This window comes from Cyprinus carpio, chromosome B8 (assembly GCF_018340385.1).
Source record: "Cyprinus carpio isolate SPL01 chromosome B8, ASM1834038v1, whole genome shotgun sequence".
Taxonomy (NCBI): Eukaryota; Metazoa; Chordata; class Actinopteri; order Cypriniformes; family Cyprinidae; genus Cyprinus; species Cyprinus carpio.
The window spans coordinates 7,578,337-7,601,527 of record NC_056604.1 but is presented as its reverse complement, the minus strand read 5'-3'; the positions used below and the strand labels follow the sequence as shown (position 1 = coordinate 7,601,527).

Below are 23,191 nucleotides of genomic sequence, written 5' to 3'. Positions count from 1 at the left end.
AACACTTTTCATTAGAAAGTATTATGTGCCCCTGCTATTAGTGTTGACATTTCAGTTTATTGTGAATGTGATAGGGACACTCCATCATTAAACAGCTTTTCTATGCGATACAGGTTAAAAATTATACAAATATATAAAACATGCATGAATTGTACTGGTTTAAAACAAACACTGACAAAAATTCATCTTGATTCTGATGACTTCTAGGGTTTTTTAGGGCTTTCTGGCACATTCAGGTGACTTTTCTAGGTCATAACCAAGAGCTTAGAAATGCTGAGGAATTAATATCCCAATAATGAGCCTTGTTTTATAGCTTTAGACACAGAAATAATATTCCTGTCTGCCACAAACAAATGAAATGCATTATTTATTATTGTGGTATAGTTAAAATCTATTGTAACATTGTCAATTAAATGGATCTTTGTAGTGTGTTAAATCATTTCAGGCTACGTATTCTCTTAATTAATTCAGACTAATAATCAGGCATACTTTCTCAGTTAATAATTTAGAAAAGAATCATAATGATATATTTCTATTAAAAGCATTCAGTTAATTAAATTACTTTCAGATCTCTTTAGTGTGCATGCTTATTCTTTCTTTTCTTCTGTACTTGGCTAGGAATGAAAGTGAACTGACATCCAGCTGCGACGCAGGTGTATGATGAACAGAAACCTATTGTGCATGATTTTGTACTTTGAAAGAAGGCACTATTGTTTAATAGGTCGATGGATCATCTTTCGAATCAGGTGATGATGGTTAGGTATTCAGTAATGCCAGTCAAAACAGAGATAACCAAATCAGCAATGCTTTGACATTTTTGATATGAGAGTCTGCATGATGCTAAATAGTAAAGGTGTTCCACATTTCATCAATTATTGCAGTATTTCTTAAAAATTTAGTTTGAAAATAGAAAACTAACTTGTAACTTGTTTTACTTTACAAAGCCAATCCTGCACCTGTCTAAACATCACCTTTGTTCAGTAAAACATCGTGTTTATCAGCAGTGGCAAAAAGTTCTTTCGGACTGAGGAGGATTTCTGTGGGATTGTTTGTCATAGTTTCATTCTGTAGAGACAAGAAAATGATTTCAGCAGTGTTGTTATTGGTAACTAAAAAATTGTTTGTGTAGACTGAAATAAAGACTGAAATTAAAAATAAAATTAGAAATATGCTTTGGCAACTAACATAAATAAGTTTAAGTACTAAAATTACTACTAAAACACAAATATACATAAAACACACACACACATACATACATATACATATATATATATCTATGTATATATAAAATATTAATAAATACTATAATTGTATTTAAATGCTAAATTAACACTTGATTTCAGGTGGTAAGAACTGGGATGCAAGTAAAAGTAAATTAATTGTTACTAACATGAAACTTACCAAGTTCCATCGTAACAAACCAGGACTGATAGAATCCTTCTTGGTGGGTCCTGTAGTAATACAACACATTGTCAGTTAAAGGTAAAGTATAACATCTGTCGACATTTTCATTCCTTTTAATTATTGTGTTAGCAACAGTGTAAGTGAGTTCCTCTCACCTGTAATGTAACTAACCACCACACCTACCAGCACGACTGCACTAGTTGACAGGGCTCCAAAGTACAGGTAGGATATTGAATAGATATTTTGAAGGCTGTATGAATTTAGTTGAAAAAAAGAAAACTGTGCTATATTTTACATGAAAAACATTCTGCAAGTCTTTAAAGTCACACAAAACTTTAGTCATTATAAAATGTGATACAACTTTGACTCTCACCCATAATCCTGAGGCACTGATGATGACAAGATAGAAGATTCAGTGACTGTAATGGTGCTGTTAAGCATTGCATTACTTGCCAGACAGTTACCAGCACTAGTGGGTAAAACACCCATAATTTGTGGTGTAGGAGGATAAATTGTACTTCCAATAGCAAGCCATAGAGACAGACAGAATCCCACAGCCACACCTGAGAACACCCCCTATAAGATGTGAGAAATATTACACTGCAATTCATCGAGTGGAGCGATAGAATAACATGGTGGACATTTATGTTTATGGAGTCTTACTGGTTTATTTGTGGCTGGAACAAACATGCCCAGGACAAATGCTCCCAGGAGTGGACCGTTCACTACCCCCATGACTGTGAAAGAACCCTGAGGTTATTAGAGAAAAAGCTGGTTAGAGCACAGACACATAGACTGAAATGCATTCTACCTAAAATGCCACAGTTATTCCAGTAGTTCATATTGTACCTGAAGGACTCCCCAGTCCAACAGGGAGGAAAGCGCAGCCATTGTAATGCAGCCAAGCCCATACAACAGTGCTGTTTTACATATGTAAACAATGTTGAAATTAGTTGTCATTGTAATCATATTTTTAAACATTATCAAATCGATATCAGCAGATACTTGCAGAAAAACATAATCATCTTATACTTTAATATGTAGTTCAGCTTTGTATGACAAACAAGTCTCACCAATAGTTTTGATGCATTGCAAGTTCAACATGAATCAAGATATAATTATTTTGCATTAGGAAATTATACCTTTTTAATGAGACCTTTTTTAATGAAGGCAACACAACAAATACTGACATTACATAATATTATAATAATAATAAATATAATTCTATAATATATTACATAAATATATTAGAATTATATATACATATATATATATATATATATATATATATATATATATATATATATATATATATATATAGATATATATATATAAATGGCAAAATAAAACAAAGCTAAATCATAATATTAAAAAACTAATAAAAATTCAAAAGCACATAACAAATCTTATCAAACTTAAAATAAAATGTAAACTGAAATTATAAAAATAAATCCAAATTCAAAATATTAAATACTGCGTGTGTGTGTGTGTGTGTGTGTGTGTGTGAATACTATGAAAGATCTTATTTTTCCCTTACTTTTAAATAAATATATATCTCAGATTTTATCTATAATTAAGTGAAATGCAAGGTTTGATCTGAATACATGCAGTAAGCTATTGCTCGCACTTTGGGGGCTTGTCATCTGTGTAAGATTCTAATGTTTACTTCCACCACAGGGAAGTTGTTTTTGCTTTTGACCGTACATAATAACTTGGAGAGCAAGAGGTGTTTTCTCTGTGAAACAGTAATTAGCCACGGCTTCATTATATCCTCCATAGTAACAGCTGCCATGGCGTTAATGCTGGTGGAGACAGTACTGTGGAAACAGAAGCGGGTGGTTTATTCAATTTGTACCAGTAATCAACACCTCACTGAAGGTTCTGATAGTTTCAAGCACCTTAAAGTTCCACTGTAGGCACAGGCTAGAAAAAGACCTGGGAAGCCTGGATGATTACGGAAAATGTCCAAAACCAGATACGGCATGTACTGTGAAAATAAAAAGACAATTGGGTTGCTTAAAACGATAATTTCGCCAAAAAAATCAGCATTTGTTGAAATTTTATTCACCCTCAGGCCACCCAAGATATAGATGAGTTTGATTCTTAAATAGAAAAATTTTTAGCATTACATAATTTGCTCAGCAGTGGATCCTCTGCAGTGAATGGGTGCCGTCAGAATTAGAAACCAAACAGCTATTAAAAAAAAAAATAATAATAATCCACAAGCAATCCACACAACTCCAGTCCATTAATTAATTACTTGTTAAGTAAAAAGATGCATGTTTGCAGTAAATAAATCCAACATTAAGGCAATTTCAACTTTATTTCTATAGTGAAAAATTTGTCTCATCTGAATCAGGAGAGAATAATGCACAGATCAAGGACAACAGCAATTTTGATGGATTTTTAAAAGGGGATGGACTTTTTGGAATTTTTTTTATTATGAATTAATGACTGGTATTTTGTCCAGAAGTGATGGGTTAAAGTTAAAAACCTTAATTTTGGATTTGTTTCTTACAATTAAGCAGCTTTTCACTTCACAAGATGTTAACTGAAGTTGTGTGGACAGCCAATCTGACGACACCCATTCACTGCAGAAGATCCATTGTTGAGCAAATGAGGTAATGCTACATTTCTCCAAATCTGTAGAAAAAACTCATTTACATACATCTTGGACGGCCTGAAGGGGTGACTAAATATTCAGCAAATTTTCTTTTTTTTCTTAAATGTCAATAGTTCAATAGTTAATTTTTGGTTTCAACAAAAGCATTTAAATTAGAAAAGGTTTGTTCCAGCCACAAATAAACCAAGTAAGAATTATAATATCAATTTCTTTAAAAAAAAAAAAAACTTTTAATAGCTATTAGTAGTAGTAGGTATACTGTAGGTTATTCTGTTTATGTAGGTTTTGATTTACCTGGTCAGGAGCAGATATTCTGCCAGTTTTCAGTGGGTCACAGCTGGAGTATAAAGCAAACATCACAATGCCACATGTGGCTGCACTGCTCACAATCAAACACAGACCCACCTGATTAACCAGCAGCGCCCTGCAGCACAAGAGTGACACTTAGTGGATCTGTATCTCAGTGAGTGAGAACAGAAAATATGTCAGAGTTGTTCCACACCATGACTATGATATCTTATCATTATTAGGAGAAATTTATTAGTGAAAAAATAAATAATTTGAAACAGGATTAAAGAGATTAAGTTATTTTTAGATGGGAATTTTTTTTTACTGATTTATTCTCTCACAGTTGGGCTTGTTTCTCAGTCCGGCATGATATGTAACGCTGCACTTGAGCTTGATTGGCTCCGTACATGGATAACCAGACCATAGTGCCGCCCACTGTGAAACTCCAGAACGAGTAGCGCCTCTGGGGGTCTATAACAAAACTAACACACAGAAAAAGAATGAGCAATAGAATAATAAATAAACATTTCGTTAACTTGAGTATTTAACAGATTTCTAAACATTTCATATTGTTCATACTCATTAAAATTGATTCGGGATCCATTGTTGGCGATCTCTAAAACTCTGGCAGGCCCTCCTGCCAAAATGGTGCCCTGAATGAAGACTGCAATGAACCCAGAGAGCATGACTACAATCTGAAACACATCTGTCCAGATTACAGCCTTCATACCACCCTGCAGGGAAACACAAGCGTAATGTTGTTTTAACAAATATTTGCATGGTCATACCACAGTCATAATCATGAATTCAAATTAATAAGCAAAAGTGGCACAAATTTTTTTATATAAATATAGATCTGGGAAAATTTCACCTACCACTGTCGTGTAAAATGTGCAGATGAGTCCAGTTGAGAAGAGAGATGCCCACATATTTAGGCCTGTGGCTATTCAGAAAAGAAGAAAAGGCTGTTGAGAACAGTACAAATGTGCAAAAATACTCGCAAACACTCATATGGTATCCAACTTGTTCACTGATGAACTGAGACGTAATAGACATGTGAAGCCATGAAACCATTTTAAAAAAGTGCAAATCGATCTGTTTCACTAACCCTGATTTAAAATGACCGCAGGAGCAAAGATCACTATTCCAGTATAGAGGAGCTACAGAAAGAACCAAACAATCTTAGTGTTACACAAATCTAAAACTTAAAAAAAAAAATAATATGAACATATATTATGGAAATTAAATATATGGAATTGAAAGTATACAAGCGATATTCATAGCTTTGTTGATCAGTACTCTACAAATACATTTTATGGTATTGTTTTAATATTATTACAAATATTATATTTATTTCAATTTAAATTTGGATGATGAGTTTCTCTTACTGTGGCTACAATGAACTGTAAACTTCCCAAGAGCTGCATCCCTCTTCCAAACCTCATTCCTAAATACTGAGACACAAGTACATTTATTAGAACCTGGTGTTCTTTCTCTCTCTCTCTCTCTCTCTCTCTCTCTCTCTCTCTCTCTCTCTCTCTCTCTCACACACACACACACACACACATAAACACACACAGAGTGTGGTACATCTTACATGCAAAAGCACATGCTATACATACTAAATACAGAAAAGTAAAAAATTATTTTGGAAAAATAGATTGATAACTAGTGATCTCAACTTTTGGACCCCAGTGTGTCAGAGTTATTATACGTAGTAAAAATAAAACTATAATCATAAAAATATCAGTTACCTGAAATTAAATAAAATAAAATATAAAAATTATTTTTTCAGCTAGCTGCCAAAGCAACATTTCCCTTGAACTAACTAAAACTAATAAAACTAAAATACTATATAGACACATTTTGAATGTATAAATGTATTCTATAAAACAACATGTACTGTATGTGTGTGTACATATATATATATATATATATATATATATATATATATATATATATATATATATTATATACACATACGTGTGCGTGTGTGTGTGTATGCAAGAATTTATATAAAATTATGCAGCTAAACTACTAGAAGAACAAAATGGAATATGGACAAAATCCAAACCTGACATGAGCTGGTGATTTTGAGCCGATAAAACACGGGAACAAACAGAACTGCAGTAATGAGGGAGTTGAGCGCTTGTCCCAGGCACATATAGAGGAACTTAAAACCATATAAATATGCCTCTGATGGCACACCAAGTACTTGGACAGCTGACATAAAACTGGCACAGAGCGACAGTCCAACCGGTACAGCAGAGAAACCCCTTCCACCTGTGAAGAAGCTGTCCACGTTAGAGTGACCCGGGGTCTTCCTCAGAGACTGGAATAGCCCGATGCCCACCGACACCCCCAGCATGGCAGCAAATACTACATAGTCCACCAAACAGAAGCCTGGTTTGTCAGAGTCTGAAGCCATAGTGCTGTCTGTTTGGACTCAGTCAGAGCTTAAATGAGTGGAGTCCTTCTCTTCAAGAGGCTTTCAGCTGTAACAACAAAGCCAGAAATCACAATGCATTCTCAATCAGCCCCCTGTTATGTTCTCTTGACTTTCAAACAGGCTCATGTAGTGCACAGTGTCATTTAAGGTAAGAGCAGATGAACCTACAAAATAGAAACAGAAATAGTACAAAACAAAATATATCAATTTCTATCTCTTTACACAATAAAAAAAAAAACAAAAAAAAAATAACTTTAACAAAAAAACTCATACAAAAAAAAACATCAGCAAAATTAGTTTATGAATGTTTGAAAATACAAAAATTCCATTGGCCAACAAATTATAAACTCATACATGGCATACAAAACAGTATTTGTTTAAAGATATGGTCACTATCACTCGTAAGTGTGGAAAGTGAGTTGAGCATTCTTTCAAGCAGAGCTGGATTTATTTTTCTGGGCTCATAATTTGGATAATCGAAGGCAGTCTGAGGGGAGGGGAATTAGGAATTAATGTAATACAGTATATGAAAGGAGGGGTATGTTGTGACAGACATACAGTAGCAGATGCGGAGTTATTCAACACCATAGAGATTTCATATATACACAGATCAGGCATAACATTATGACCACTGACATTTGAAGTGAATAACACTGATTATCTCTTCATCACAGCACCTGTTATATTAGGCAGCAAGTGAACATTTTGTCCTCAAAGTTGATGTGTTAAACAGGAAAAGGGGGTACCAACACAATATTAGGAAGGTGGTCATAATGTTAGTCCTGATCGGTGTATATACTATAAATATAAATAACTTCATTATATTTAATGTGTTGATTACTTTAACAGATTACTATGCACTGAACCGAATGTAGCCTACCTTGGTATAATTTAGCAAAGTATAACTATATGTAATATGGTATTTTTTAATGTAACTAAAAAACATAAAACTTTGTCATTTTGTTAAAACATTGACTAAATAATTCAGATTTCTAGGTCAAATACATAAATAAATAAAAAATACCTTTGTACAAAAAGTTACGATTTTGCTGATTTCCACTGAAATTAAACATTCTCAAATAATGCTGGATATCTGGATAACAAGTCCAGACTAAATAGACTGTTATGCTCATAAGATAAATACGAAATTAAAAAATAAACAAACAAATAAAAAAAGTTACAGTGAAATTGTTTTGCAAATCCTATTAAAATAAAGCATCGAATGCACTTGGAATTTGATTCCAGTAACATCAAGACTTTTGGACCTCACTGTTTGCTGGTTAAGGAGTCAATAGTAGTGATGTTACGTTCTGTGTCGAGAAATCCCGCAGCTTTCAGTGCTTGTGTCGCTTTAGAGCAATGACGTAATTGATGACGTCCGAAGCCTCGCTTGGCCGGACTGGTTCAGGAAGCGGTTCGAATCACAGTCCTCTGCCCTGTTAAACGCAGCCACAGTTTTAGACTAATAATATTGGCCCTCCTGCTTATTATGAGCAAAGACTTTATTTACACACATTTGATAGCCCCATTCATTTCAAGCCAATTCGTTTATTATTACACAGTTATGTTATATTATGTTATACAATAATTAAGAAATACACATTATATTCATATAAATAGATTAGGCTATGTGGAAACTGATTTTTTCTTCTTCGCCATTATTTATAAGTCTTAACTGGCGCAAAACAGTGTAATCATATAGATCACATCAGGTCATCTGTAATGTATCTACTTGTTTTAAACTCTTTGGCCACCAGGTGGTATTGTGAGCAAATGAAGCCTCGAGAAATGAACCCTTTTGTGAACCACTTGGATGAAAAGCTTTAATGCTTCATCTCGCCATCACTAGTAAATAGACTGATAACAGTGTCTCTGTGTGGTATCACATATATTTAGATTTTTCTGTAGTCTACGTGTTGACAAAATGGGCCACAAGTGTGAAGCATGACGTTCGCTGTTTACCGCGTGTGCATGGCGCGAGACCGTCGAGCCTCTAGGTGGCGCTAAGTTAAATGAAACCCTGCAACTGCGTCGCGGCGGCTTGCGAAGAAGAGCGAACAACACCCCAGAAGGTTGGTGCTATTACATTATGTATTAGGTGTCTGAAAATTACTCTGAATAATAAAACTGGATGTTTAAGCCGTCCTCCTCTATATCTGCGTTCATTGTTCAAATGATAGGGTCAGATACAAGCTTGAACGTAAAAACGGCCACTCTCTGAAACCAGAGTGATTAGCAAGAAAGCTAACGGGAATGTTCTTGAAAAGGAAAAGTAGAATTAAAATGTTGCTACATGCTTCCAGAATTTTCCCTTTTAACACTTTATTTTAGGAAATTTAGAGAATTAAATCTTCTAGCCACGAGTCAAATGATACGCGTGCTGTCAGGACTAAAAAACAACTACATAAGGTGTGAATTTGTGTATTATATTTGTATAGACATATACACGCAATTATAATTATTAAAATTGTATCTGTCTGTATACTGTAGATAGATAAATAAATTGATAGACAAACAAAATGTATAGATAGATAGACAAATAGACAGTTTTAACTGGTATCACACGTTTCTTTAATTTAGCTTGTGGCTGGAAGAAAAGCAGCAACTGTTTTCCAGAGTTTCCTTTTCTTTTGGACTGTAATGTAAAATAAATATATATGGGGTTTAACTCTCTGAGATGATAACAGATTATGTTAATACTGTGAGAACAAGGGCCTTCCAAATCCCTTCATTTTTCTGTTATTTGAGGTTTGTGTTTTACTGTGAAATGTACAGTTTTACCCATAAACAAATTTCTTGAACACTGTGTTTCAGAAGATGCTCAAACCCCAACAGAGAGCTCAATAATCCTCAGTCTAGTCCTAAATAAATATTATGATTCAGCCTCTGGACGTCATTACCATTTTTTTTAGTTTATGTCTTTCTCTTATTAGAATCTGTTTATACACTGCACATTAATATACTATGTGATCTCAGCACCTATTCTGACACTTTCATTATGGTCATCAACTCAACCTTACCTCCGCAGGGAAGTCCCGGGAATGCCGAAGAAATTCCAGGGTGAGAATTCCAAATCGGCCACGGCGAGGGCCCGGAAGGCTGAGGCCAAAGCAGTCGCTGATGCACGCAAGCAGAAGGAGCTGGAGGACGCGCTCTGGCAAGATGATAACAAACATGTTATGAAGAAAGAGCAGAGGAGGGTAGGGTAAACTTTTGCCTTAAGAGCATGGAAACTGATATGTTGTCAGGGTCAAATGATGAAATAGTTCCAGCAGGCCTTCAATATTATGTCTTGAAATATATCAGTACTGTGATTAGATTTTTGTCCTTAGTGTCCACAGCTTATTGGCAGTACTTTCTATGAAATCAGAAGTGAAATGCAGTACAGCAGTGCCTTGTGTATGGAGTTTAGCATAAACACAAGGTGGCAGTAAAGATCTTTCTCTCTGCAGAATGCTCCTTCAAGCTGGTTAAAAAAAAAAAAAAAGTTTGCCAGTGAAATTATCCTAATTGAAGTAGTCAGTGGTACCTGGTGAGAGATTGCTATCTGTTAGTAGCCACATGAAAATGACAACAACTCAAAGTCATTTCAAAATAAAATTTGTCGCTGTAAAAATTTCTATAATGAAATAATAAATATTTGCATTTATACACAAATGTTAAAAACAAATGGGCTTGGTAACAATTTTTAATGTTTTAAAGGCTCTTATGCACACAAAGGCTGCATATATTTGATCAGAAATACAGTAATAGTGTGAAATATTGTTTTTTAAAAATATTTTAATACATTTTAAGATTGCATGCATTGTGTAGCATATAAATGCATGCAAAGTATCAAAGTGGAAAGATGCTACTACCCATGTTAACCCCTGGTCCTAATTGACATGATAATATGGAAACGTTTTTGAATTCTGCACTAAACATACAGAAATTCCCTCCACGCCCATGTTTTCCATGAAATGTTGTCTAACAATCCCGCTGCTGGCTGCTAATCTTGTATCTAAATGACACAGCTGTCTTCCTCTCTAAAGCTGCAGACATGTGAGTCCGAGTAGCACACAATAGATTAATACATTGCAAGTCAGGTTTAGGGTTGCTCAGGAAATGAGCTCCCCACGAACAAAACGAAAGCTGAAGCCGACTGGGTTAAAGTAAAACCATCAAGCAAGTTCTGATATCCTCTATCAATTATGCCACATGTTGATGAGTGTTCGTTGTCAGTAATGGAAGTTGATTTTGACGTTAGGCCTGGATGAGGTCCGTGGGAGAAGGTATTGACTGATATGCAGTGATTGGCTGTTTATTATGTCTACTAAGCTATTTTATACCATGTTCAGTGTCGGCAGACCAGATTGCAGCTGGTCTACATGTAATAAAGGATTCAAGTGAAAGAAAATATTGTTTAATATATTGACTGCCCTGTTGTAATACATGCATAATCTTAATCATAATCTTAATTAGAATAATATCTAACAGTTGCTAACAAATTTAACAATTCATTTGAGAACTGAATCAGTAAGATGCAATGCAGCTAGCAAATGTGTTAAATGAATAGTCCACCTAAAAATAAAAATATTTTGGCATAATTTTCTTACCTTCAGCTCATTCCAAACCTGTATGACGTTTTCTTCTGTTATCTTCAGATATTCTGAAGGACTATATTTATTTTATATTTTGGACCCCATTAATTTATTGTCTGGATAAAAATACCACCCTTCCTCCACCAAAAAATATCTGCTCTTTGCTCTGCTGAAAGAAAGACAGTCATTCAGGTTTGGAATGACATGAAGGTAAATATATGGTGCCAGCATATTTTTATTTTTGGGTGAAGTACACATTTGCAAGCTGCACTGCATCATACTGACTCAGTTCTCGCATTCATTTTCTCTACCCAAAAAAAGCATCATAATTTACTCACCCTCATGTTGTTCTAAACCTGTTTGATTTTATTTTTTCTGAGCAATGTAAAAAAAAATATATATATATATATATATATATATATATATATATATATATATATATATATATATATATAATATATATATATATTATCTCCAAACAGTTTTGGTTTACCTTGGCTTCCATCATATAGGCAACAAACAAAGGAAGTGAGTGGGAACTGCAACTGTTTAGTTATTAATATTATTCAAAATTCTTTTGCGTTCCACAGAAGAAAGGAATGCATATAGGTTGTGAATGACATGAGGGTAAGTAATTGTTGATGATTTTTGTTTAAACTATTTCTTTAGCCCCCAGTTCACAGACAAGGCTTAAGCTAGTCAAAACTCTTTTATTTCAACATTTAAATTATTAGAATATATTTTGGGAGTCTAAATATTTGAAAGGTCTCTGGTGGCCACTGGTGCCTTTTTCTCCCTCCCTGGCTCTCTCCTGCCACGGTTTCATACATTATTGAGCCGGTGTTGGCATATGTATTGAGCATCCACAACGCTGGCATGATGTGCCAGCCTTCTTGGTAAGGCGCTCTGGTAAAGAGCTCCTCACACCCTGTTCCTTTCCTCCTGTTTCCTCCCATCTCTGCCATCTGATCCCCGCCGGCCTATCAGACCCACGCTGCTGTTATCCTGCTGCAGCCATTCTGCTAATTATACCTCATGTCACTGGGGCCACTGTGTGTGTTCAAGCAAGCTCACCTGTACTGGAAACACACTGATTTATTCTTTATTCTTTTATTCTCCTAAAGATGAAGATCGGGCTCAGCGAATATTATTTATCACCGGTAGCTATGTGAGAATGTCAAGAGAGAGGAGTGTATCTTGGTTTGCTCTTGAGCGTGGCCTGGCGTGCAGCTTATCTGTGTCACGCGAATGACATTTCAGCCTCTGCTTGACATCTGAAGGTGTCATCTCATTATGCGTATCTCCTTACTGTTGTGTCACCATTTCTGCTGATGTTATCAACAGGAAGGCGGCTGGGTGGTTAGGATGTGGAGAGTTAAGACCATGTCTGATCCTAGTAACCATTACTTACCCGCCGCGCTGACACAGAGTGACTCTGAGCGTGCAGGAGGCATCTCTCATTTCTTTCCTCTGCTCTGCAGTTTACACTTACATTTGCTTAATGACCGTCAGGCTGCCTCGATAACATCAGTCCAGTTGTAATTTAAAAGAGTGTGTGTGCGTGCTTGTACAGGATGATAAGGAGAGAAAGCGTTTGGAGGCTCTGGAGAGGAAGAGAGAAAAGCAAAGGCTCTTAGAGGAAGAAGATGCCAAGATGAAGGGTAAACCAACAAAAGAAGCCCCCAGTAAAGTGACTCGAGCCCAGATTGAGGAGAACCTACAAAGTGGGCAAAATGTTAAGGAAACCAAGGAAAAAGGTAAGGCCAGATCCAATCCAATGTAGAGCGCTTCCTACACAGGCAACATGCTAACCATCACAAAACCTCATAAGTGACTGATTTCAATGCTTTAGGCAGTGACCCTGTGTGTCACACAAAAAACCCATCTATTTATTTAAACTACATTTGCATGTTGATAAATTAAAGCCTAATAAGCATAAAAACACTTTTTTTTTCATATTTTATACCATGTTTTATTGTTATACTGTTTGTTTGTCACACTGTATCATTTCAATTGTTAATTAAACCTTGACAAGTTAAAATCACAGTGAAACGTAGTTCATATTATGGTGTAAATTTGAATAAAACAGATTATAGAAAAATGACAAGCAGGGACTTGGTTCAGTCCATTGATGGTTCATTGGATGGAGGCGGATGCTGGTAGTTGATTTTAAGAAAGGGTCACTTATTTTCACACTAAGCGTAAAAGTGTCTTTGCTGTTTTGAATAAGCCTTTTCGGTTTTCTCATTTAGTCTTCTGTTTCCTTTCTAATCTACAGAGAAAAGCCACTTGGAGATGCCGCTTGAGGAGAATGTCAATCAGATAGTTCCAGAAGAAGGCACGGTGGAGGCCCGAACCATTGAAGATGCCATCGCAGTTCTCAGGTATCCTGTTCTCTAGAGAAAGACATGTTTGGAGTGATTTGGAGACTCTTTATTGTCTCAATTACAATTAAAAACACACAACATAAAAAAAAATACACAACAGATTGTTCTCCTAATAACCACCATAAAAAAAACTTCATTAAAGAAGTTAAAAAAAAGTTTAAAATCTTAATACTTGTAATTATTCATTATCTTAAATGGTACAACAAAAAGTTTAACAGTCATTTTAGATGCCTTGAATTTTAAGTTATTATAATTAAAAAGCCTATGATTTAATTAATAAATGTATGTAATTAGTACCAGGCATTTATTTATTTATTTACACAAGCAATTGCTTGTGATTTATTGTTGATGAATTTTGGCAATGATTTTATACTGTAATATGATGTAGATTGATGTAAGGGTGCATATTTTTTCTCCCACAACTTTAAATGGGTTGTGTCTAGAAGGGTTGCAGCAGAAGCTAGCAATAATTACATTTTCTACCTATTAGATTGTGTTTTATTAACGTCTACACCTACACCAACACTAAACCTACCCCTTGTACAGTGTGAGAAAAATTCTGCTGTGTTGATGTGCACATACCCAGTAGTTTTTGCTCCATCCCAAACAGACATTTCAATATAAGGGTCCCAGTGTATTTTGGGGGAGTTTTATAATGAATTAAATTTTTTCTCTCTGGGCCACCCAGTCACATGAAGCAAAGGCTAAGAACATCATTTAACAGATTCACTATATAGATTTGACAGGTACTGGTGCAATAATCTGTCTTTTGCCTTTTCTTAAAGCTAAATGTTGTTCTACATTTGGTTCATGCCTTTGTTTTCAGCACCAAGGAAGATCTGGATCGACACCCTGAGCGTCGTATGAAAGCTGCCTACGCTGCGTTTGAAGAAGCAAACATGGCACGCCTTAAAATGGAGAACCCCAATATGCGACTTTCCCAGCTAAAACAACAGCTCAAGAAGGAGTGGACAAAGTCTCCGGAAAACCCCCTCAACCAACGAGTGGCAGCCTACAACTCCAAGTAAACCAACACAATGGCACTTGATGACTGACCCTTGGTGCAACTCCTAACAAATACAAAAATGCACCACGATTAAAATTGGACACAAAATTTACAAATGAACTGCTGATCTATTCACACCCCTCACCTCATACATGAACTCACAGACAAACTTGGATTATTTAACTGATTATTCAATAAATATCTGATGATTTGTGAACAGCATACAACCTAATTTGCTTATCTGCTAGACAATGGCCTATCAAGAGCTGCTGGGAAGTTTCTCGGTTTGGTTCTGAGTGAACGCAGAGTGGAATCTCAACTAGCACATGCTTCCTCCACGACATGTTTTACTGCTGTGTTGAGTTCATTTATTAATGTCTCCATCTAATATGTGGAACATGAGCTGGAGTGTGGTTAACCTGAGGGAAGTGTTTTTTTTTTTTTTCGTGTCTGTGTGATGATCATTAGGGTTCAGCTTCTGGTTTGATATTTATGGAGAAGAGAAAGGTGATCTGATAATTGCTCTAAATTAAGATAATATGGATAGAGATTTGTTTGCTTGATTGATCTTACATGGCCCTTTGTTTTGAAAATCCACTTTGGACCTTGTATGGAACAATGTCTCCACATCCCAAAGCTGAGTGGACTAATAGTCGTCGGATTCCCATACACACATGTCCAGCAGTGCGAACATACTCTGGGCTGTGCTTCGCATCTGTGGAGGAGAACAAACACTCTCAGTGGCTCTTGGAAAAAAAATTATAATAAAAAGAAAGGAAGAAACTGCTATCATTACATTTGCTGATATTTTCCTTTAAAAGAAATGTCCTCATACAATGGGAAGCAGTTGTAGCTGCGGTTTACTTTTGTGGTCTCTTATTTCATTTATTTTCAGGAAGAAGTTTGTTGCTCTTAAAAAAATATTGTAGTGCTGACTGCATTTGGCAAGTTGAGCTCAACCCTGATACCCAAGTTATGGTAAGAAAAAAATAAATAAAACAAGGAACTGAGTTCTGAGAACCACAAACCAGCATTTGGTCCCAAACTAGCCAATATGTTGCATCAAATGAGTACTTGCAACCCTTGTTATATACACTGCTCAAAAAAATTAAAGGAACACTTTTTAATCAGAGTATAGCATCAAGTAAATTAAACTTCTTGTTAATTCATTTCAGCTGCTTTGGTGTTAATAAAATTAACAACAGGTGCACTAGATGGGAAACCATTAGAAAACCCCTAAAACAGGAATGGTTTTAATGGTGGAGGCCACTGACATTTTTTTCCCTACTCATCTTTTCTGATTGTTTTTCACTAGTTTTGCATTTGGCTAGGGGTCAGTGTCACTACTGGTAGCATGAGGCGATACCTGGACCCTACAAAGGTTGCACAGGCAGTCCAAATCCTCAAGGATAGCGCATCAATATGTGCCATTGCCAGAAGGTTTGCTGTGTCTCCCAGCACAGTCTCAAGAGCATGTAGGAGATTCCAGGAGACAGGCAGTTACTCTAGGAGAGCTGGACAGGGCAGTAGAAGGCCCTTAACCCATCAGCAGGACCTGTATCTGCTCCTTTGTGTGCAAAGAGGAACAGGATGAGCAGTGCCAGAGCCCTACAAAATGACCTCCCAACAGGCCACTGGTGTGAATGCCTCTGAGAAAACAATCAGAAACAGACTTCATTAGGGTGGCCTGAGGGCCTGACATCCTCTAGTGGGCTCTGTGCTCACTGCCTGGCACCGTGTAGCTTGATTGGGCATTTGCCATTGAACACCAGAATGGTAGGTCCGCCTCTGGCACTCTGTGCTTTTCACAGATGAGAGCAGGTTCACCCTGAGCACGTGTGACAGATGTAAAAGGGTCTAGAAAAGTGGTGGAGAATGTTATGCTGCCTGAAACATTGTTCAGCATGACCGGTTTGGTGGTGGGTCAGTGATGTTCTGGGAAGGAATATCCATGGAGGAACACAGAGACCTCTACAGGCTAGACAATGGCACACTTACTGCCATTAGGTATCAGGGTAGAATCCTTGGACCCGTTGTCAGACCCTACGCTGGTGCAGTGGGTCCTTGTTCCTCCTGATGCACGACAATGCCCAGCCTCATGTGGCGAGAGTATGCAGTCAGTTCCAGGAGGATGAAGGAATTGACACTACTGAATGTCCCCCACGCTCGCCTGAACTTAATCCAATAGAACACCTCTGGGACATTATGTTTCGGTCCATCTGACGTCACCAGGTTGCACCTCAGACTGTCCAGGAGCTCAGTGATGCCCTGGTCCAGACTTGGGAGGGAATACCCCAGGATACCATCCTTCGTCTCATTAGGAGCGTGCCCTGACGTTGTCAGGCATGCATACAAGCACGTGGGGGCCATACAAACTACCAACTAGTACCATTTTGAGTTGCTGCAATGAAATTTCAGCAAAATGGACTAGCCTGCTGCATCCTTTTTTCACTTTCATTTTGAGTGTCTTTGAATTCAGCCCTCTGTAGGTTCATAAGTTTATTTTTGTATAGCGCTTTTCATTTCCATTAAACAATGTGGCATCTTTTCATCCCGTAAACAATAAATTACCCAGGGCAATCCATATCAGTATAGATATCCTGCATGATATTTTTCCCCATTGAGATCTGATGTGTTTTCAAAGTATTCCTTTAATATTTTTGAGCAGTGTATAAGCATTTTGCATATTATATTTATTTACCTATATTATATAATTTATTTTAATTAATTTGATATTTTACATTATTAAATTTATGAAATATATTCAATTTTAATTATATATTATATCATTTTTATTTAATATATGTATTTTTTAACATTTTTAATCATTTAAATAAGCATATTACTAGAAAATGATAAATATCATGCAGCTATAATAGCAAAATTTTATTAACATGGTTGCAAAAATGGCAAACCCATAGAAAATGAAATAAAAATAAAATATCTCATGTATTATTTAGGGTTGCAGGTCTCATTTTATACCATGTTCATTGAAACTGCCAATCCATGATGACATATTTTCCCTTGTTCAACCATATTCAAAAGGTGCTTACAGCTTACTGATACTTCAGACACAATGAAGGTAGATTTGCTTTAAATAACGTCTCTGCAGGTACACAACGACAGACATAAACGGTCACTGACCCCTGTGGGACGTTCCGGAAGGAAAGAAAATTAGCCTGCAGGCTGGATAATTCCCAGTGGCCACCTTTATCCTCGGCAGGAACACACTTTAGGTAATTTATGGCCATAATGTGTCATCAAGCAGCGTCAGAATAAAAGAACTGTAGGTCATCTGGCGATTGTGCTACACGATAACCTCTCCCGTTTACTTACCTTCCGTTAAAACATCTCTCCCCCGCAGAATGGTTTAATGAATGTGTCCTTTTCATAGATCCGACATAGCTGCCTGTAAAACAATAATAATGGCAATTTCTGAAGACTTCAAATACAATTGTGAAACAATAGTGGTTTAATCAACCTAAATATCTCAGAGCGAGGGGGTTTCAAAGCGAAGACATTACTCGCATACGAATGGCGTTTTATTTTTAAACCTATTTGCACATTATTAGTTGTGACACACTGAGAGTGTTAATTAAAAAAACATCCCCTTCCTGCACTCAGGGGCAGTGACTATATTTGGCTAATCTTTATTAGCAGCACTGGTTCATCGTGATCGTTTTATCAAGATCGTTTTAGAGAACGGGATTCTTAAGTGCAAAATTCTTTGCTGAATGAGTGGTCTTCTCGAAAGATCAAACTGAATAAAATAGCTGATACTCAGCATGATGAATCTAAGAGGGAGAGACCCTGCTGTCTTAATAGCCTAAAATAGCACGGAGTTCCCTTATCTGCAGAGTCTGAGAGCATCACTGATTGATGACGGTCCACATCTGCCTACCACAAAATGCAAAGTCTGCCTTTATTCTTTCTAGATCGAGGTAGTAATAATCAGAAGCACAGTTTTGGCACGTGTCCTATTGGTGATAAATGTAGAATAAAAAAAACTGTTTCATGTGAGTACGGATCATGGTTTTGCACAATAAGTGATTTAACGGATCAAAGATCAAGTGACGGAAGAGTGTGGTGCAAACAACTTTTTGGTCCCCACATTTTTTTGCCATAACCCTCTAACACTGCTAAATTATTTCATGATAAATATTAACCAAAATTAATAAATATTTCCTACATTTAAAATCTTTTTTTTTTTTTTTTTTTTTTTTTTTTTTTTTTTTTGTTAGTATGTCCTATTGGCAAGTTATTTAGTGATGAAAATTACCCAGAAATAACAACAAAAATAGATAAAATATATTAGATAAAATGCTAAACAGATATTATTTGTATTTTTAATATTATTATTTAGTGACAAACATTAACCAAAAATGTCAGTTCAGTTTTTACAATTTAAAATTTAGAAGAAAAAATGTAGAAAAGGGCAAAACAGAAGCATTTTAATTGGTCACCCTTTTTAGTAGACTTTTTGGTCCCACTGTATTTTCTTTTTTTTTTTTTTTTTTTTTTTACTGTGTCCTTCTAGCATTGCTAAAAAAAAAAAAAAACCCTCTATCCATCTAAAATCAAACCTCCTCACTGCAGTCTTAAATTTAAGCATGAATGGAGGACCGTACACACCCTGCTGGTTGTGTACATGTACATCTCACGGATCCATGTTTCCGTCCAACACTTGGTTGCTCTTTTATCTGAGCTGCCTCTGTGGCAGGAAAGATAAGAGGGTTTGGGAAGGCCTTTGAACTGCTGAGCATCAATCGCAAATTTCTCTCCCCTCTATTTCCTCATCTGCGGACCTCAGTGTATTGGACTAACTCAGCCAACCCGAGCAGTGGACGCAATAATGATACCCAACACTTAAAGCAGAAAGTGTTGTGGTCTGTGTAACATATAGTGTTTTGCTCTCCCTCTCTCTGTGCTGCTTGTTTCTTTGTCTTCTTATCCATTTGCATGCCAACCCTTATCAAGCTGGGCTGTCCTTTCTTCAGCCTGCATCCTAATTATGCGTCTCAAAGAGAGACCGGCCGGCCCCCTACATCTGACAAGCGTCTGAGGAAAAAGCTGCATGTCTGATGACTAAATCCCGAAAAAAAAAAGCGCCCATCACTCAAAGCTCACGTATGTTAGGGGACCCAAGTCTAACATGCTCGCCGAAGGAAATGAGGATGCTGCTTTAAGGTAAGGATGACTTTACAATTATTGGGCTTTTTGTAAAGATAATTCAGCAGTTACAGTTCTAATCAACAGGTGTCATTCCTGAGGAAATGCTAGAAAAAAATTAAATTACAGTCTGAGTCATGTATTTTAGACATTGTCTTTAGATTGAAGGTTTTACTCTTATTTCAGTTTTCAACAGCTGTTGGCTCAAAGAAGATCACAATAACTGTATAAACTAACAGCTGTGTTTTATTATACATGACGTGTGGGGAAAAATATCCTTTATTTTTATGACACGCAAGCTATTCACTCTTATTTTGTTTTATTATCCACCAGTTTTGATCTGTTTTATGGCGTACAGGGAGATATTAAATCACAATCTACCTCAAAATTGTTTTTTAAAAGGGCCAAAGTGTTATCAAGGATGTTATGGTCTATTTGTTTTATATATATTGTAAATGGCTAAGGTGTCATCCCACAAATTAGCATGAAATCTCTTTCCCACTTCCCAAACCCCCCGTCAAGGGTAAAGTAATGAACACTCATCTGCTTGTGACAGGGCCTCTCCATCTCTCTCTCGCTGTTAGACAGGAACATGCGTTTCTTCATACAAAAGAGCATCTGCAATGGCAACACAGTTAGCCTAGCGCAAACAGAAAATCAACATGTTTTCCTGAGCAGTTCTCAGAAATGTATTAATCAGTTTGATAAGCTGAATTGAGATTAACACATTTAAGTGTTCAAACTGCCTCCTTATCAATTTATTATCAACTGATTTTTCCATTCCTGATACCGAATATAGTAAATTTCCATTTACAGACATTTATGCTTTATGCAAATGAATCTGCCTTAACACAAACCGCTCTAGTGTATTTACAACTATTGATTGGTGCTGCTGATCTAAAGGCAGTGTTGCTTTTCTTCAGGCCTGGATTTTTTTTTTTCCAAAGAAAATGATCCAAGATCAGCAGGAAGGCAATTAAAGGTAAAAATCTATATTTAGAGTATGTGTAACCTCATCGTAGCTGTGGGCGAGACGTTCAAATGCAGTTTAATGAACAGGTGGAATGGCAGGAGGAGATATATAAATAATGCACACTGAGAGGCCTTTATACAGTATAAGAGCTGTCAGCTTGATTGCTAAAAGAATTACTTATGTTCACTCTCTTGTACAGGTTAAAATAGAAAACAGATGGCCCTGCTGTTGTAAAAGTGATACCAGGATATTAAATACCTGATAGCCCATAAAATTGCTCTGTTTGTATGGTGTGCTGTTTCCAGGCCCTGAGTGGTTTTACAAATTACAATCTGGTCCCTCCGGGGAGGCTTGATTCTGATGTCAGACTACAGAAATGTGTTGAGATTGTTTCATTTGATTTAACAGAAATGATTGTGGACGGTTCTACAGATTCTGTCTGCTGAAAATGACAAGTACTACTTAGTTAACACCTTACAGTCAGGTTCAGTGTGTTTACATTAGGTAATGCATTAACAACAAACATTTTTAACAGCATTTATTAATGTTCATTTATTATAAACTATAATATACTGTTTGCATTGACTAATCTTAACATGCATGACTTGAAGGGGTGCAAATGTATTTGTATGTGCAGATATTAACATTAATTAGTAAATGCTGTATAAGTGTTTTGATAACTTTTCACGATAAGTAAAACCGCTTTTACAGCATTTGTTAATTGCATTTACAAATACATTTTTAAAATCAAAAGTGTATCTAGTTAATGCAGTATGAACAAACAAGGAATTGTTTTTAATTAACAAAGATTAATAAATGCAGTTAAATATTGCTCATTGGTTGTTCATGTTAATTAATAGGGCATTATAAGTGTACAAGTATTTTTTTATTGACAGTTTATGATACCTATTAACAAATTAAACCTTAAGTGTTATTTATTTATCATTTGAATACGAGTAGATGTAGAATTTGTTTAATGGTCAAACACACTAACAAATACCTTTCTGGTGTTCATTCAGAAATATTCAGCCTGTAACCTCACAAAACAACTGACTCTGGCATTGACAACTGGAAGCTTAATTTAAATGTTGTTTCCAAATGCCACACTGGGGTCATTTCAGCAGGCAATCCCACACACTTACATCTCTGAACATGGAGTGGGAAAGGGAAATGAATAATTAATGTGGTTGTAAGCAACATTGCCTCCAAAACCAGCAAGCAAATGATACTTCATTCTGCCCAGTCTCTAGGACTAATTACTTAATGAAAAAGATCAAATTACCAGCTTTCTTCATCTGTGCCCCAGATCCACTCCGAAGTTCAGCTCCAAACTTTGGCGTCACCCTAACTGACATCAGCACTCAATCCTGTGAAAACGACACTACTATCCTGAAATCTAAACAACTTTACTCTTGAGTTTCAGGGCTTTTTAAATATTGGTTTAGGTGCATGTGCTAACAGAACGAATAAAATAGAATATAAGCATAGCTTATAGTTTGAGAACACCGAGTGATTTAATTTGAACTGATGTGCAACTATTCTCTGATCTTTTTGCAGGTCACTTGGAGATGCATGACAACCTGACCATCAAATTGACCTATAAGATTAGATATGTGATCAGCTCACAGAAAGTTGTAACAAACTTGTTTTGAAAAACTTAAAAGAATTAGGCTATTAGGCCTTTTTTCATTATTGCAAAAATGATATCATTATATAATAAGATTTTCATTTCAAATCTTTTTAACTGATTACAGTCTGTCATTTCTACACAAAGTGTTTTAATTTTATGTTCTTAAAATGGCCAAACTTTAGTTGCCGATACATCTCATGCAAAACAATTACTGCATTGACAATTCACCTTGACCAACTTCATATTAAACCATGAGCAAAATGTTGCCAGATCAGGACTGTGATTTCAGTATTTCTCCAATTCCCGAGTCACCTTTACTGGCAGGATTTGTGTTAGCAACCTAGACCCTTCACCGTTAAGCCATTACCGTGTTACCAGGTAGATGGACTTTTTAGATGGGCACCACGGTCAAGGATTTTGAATTAATAATAATAAAAAAAAATAGATCTTGACGTAATCGGCCGAGGTTCCTCTTGCGCAGCCCAACTTATAATCTACTTAAATGTATGTTTTTAGATAAACACTAAAGTGATAAATACTTCTCACCCTTTACACGCGTCAAAGCTGACCGCAATGGAATCGCTCGAGCTGCTTGCTGTTGCCATGGTTACACTTTCAGGCGATTACAACTTTTGTTCGTTAAACCTGCAGTTATAAGACGATGTATTTGAACCTTTTGTTT

General features: G+C 36.2%; 2 protein-coding genes and 1 long non-coding RNA gene across 3 annotated transcripts; 1 reads left to right on the top strand and 2 right to left on the bottom strand.

Moving 5' to 3' along the window:
- Window positions 1-37: 37 nt before the first annotated feature.
- On the bottom strand, window positions 38-6,819 carry slc5a5 (solute carrier family 5 member 5). The gene is made up of 15 exons (XM_042729464.1): window positions 6,390-6,819; window positions 5,704-5,769; window positions 5,424-5,475; window positions 5,191-5,258; window positions 4,895-5,049; window positions 4,657-4,797; window positions 4,322-4,451; window positions 3,303-3,391; window positions 3,109-3,221; window positions 2,254-2,324; window positions 2,068-2,154; window positions 1,778-1,980; window positions 1,560-1,654; window positions 1,402-1,451; window positions 38-1,065 (listed from the first exon to the last, which is right to left on the bottom strand). The coding sequence occupies exons 1-15, from the start codon at window positions 6,741-6,743 to the stop codon at window positions 961-963; spliced, it is 1,779 nt and encodes a 592-aa protein (XP_042585398.1). The 5' UTR covers window positions 6,744-6,819; the 3' UTR covers window positions 38-960.
- A 1,859-nt stretch (window positions 6,820-8,678) lies between these two features.
- On the top strand, window positions 8,679-15,532 carry ccdc124 (coiled-coil domain containing 124). The gene is made up of 5 exons (XM_042729463.1): window positions 8,679-8,836; window positions 9,793-9,964; window positions 12,918-13,101; window positions 13,623-13,728; window positions 14,558-15,532. The coding sequence occupies exons 2-5, from the start codon at window positions 9,806-9,808 to the stop codon at window positions 14,757-14,759; spliced, it is 651 nt and encodes a 216-aa protein (XP_042585397.1). The 5' UTR covers window positions 8,679-8,836; window positions 9,793-9,805; the 3' UTR covers window positions 14,760-15,532.
- A 4,761-nt stretch (window positions 15,533-20,293) lies between these two features.
- LOC109099588 lies at window positions 20,294-23,186 on the bottom strand. The gene is made up of 3 exons (XR_002019447.2): window positions 23,056-23,186; window positions 22,162-22,246; window positions 20,294-20,524 (listed from the first exon to the last, which is right to left on the bottom strand). It is a non-coding gene; the product is annotated as an uncharacterized LOC109099588 (long non-coding RNA).
- Window positions 23,187-23,191: the final 5 nt, after the last annotated feature.

What these genes read in the sequence shown, in the direction of transcription:
- slc5a5 (XM_042729464.1), bottom strand. Translation starts at nt 6,743, where the DNA reads ATGGCTTCAGACTCTGACAAACCAGGCTTCTGTTTGGTGGACTATGTA. An exon ending in TGGACTGGGGAGTCCTTCAG is followed by an intron (nt 2,155 to 2,253) that starts GTACAATATGAA and finishes TAATAACCTCAG; the next exon opens with GGTTCTTTCACAGTCATGGG. An exon ending in GTTTGTTACGATGGAACTTG is followed by an intron (nt 1,066 to 1,401) that starts GTAAGTTTCATG and finishes TTGTCTCTACAG; the next exon opens with AATGAAACTATGACAAACAA.
- ccdc124 (XM_042729463.1), top strand. Translation starts at nt 9,806, where the DNA reads ATGCCGAAGAAATTCCAGGGTGAGAATTCCAAATCGGCCACGGCGAGG. An exon ending in TAAGGAAACCAAGGAAAAAG is followed by an intron (nt 13,102 to 13,622) that starts GTAAGGCCAGAT and finishes TCTAATCTACAG; the next exon opens with AGAAAAGCCACTTGGAGATG. An exon ending in GATGCCATCGCAGTTCTCAG is followed by an intron (nt 13,729 to 14,557) that starts GTATCCTGTTCT and finishes CTTTGTTTTCAG; the next exon opens with CACCAAGGAAGATCTGGATC.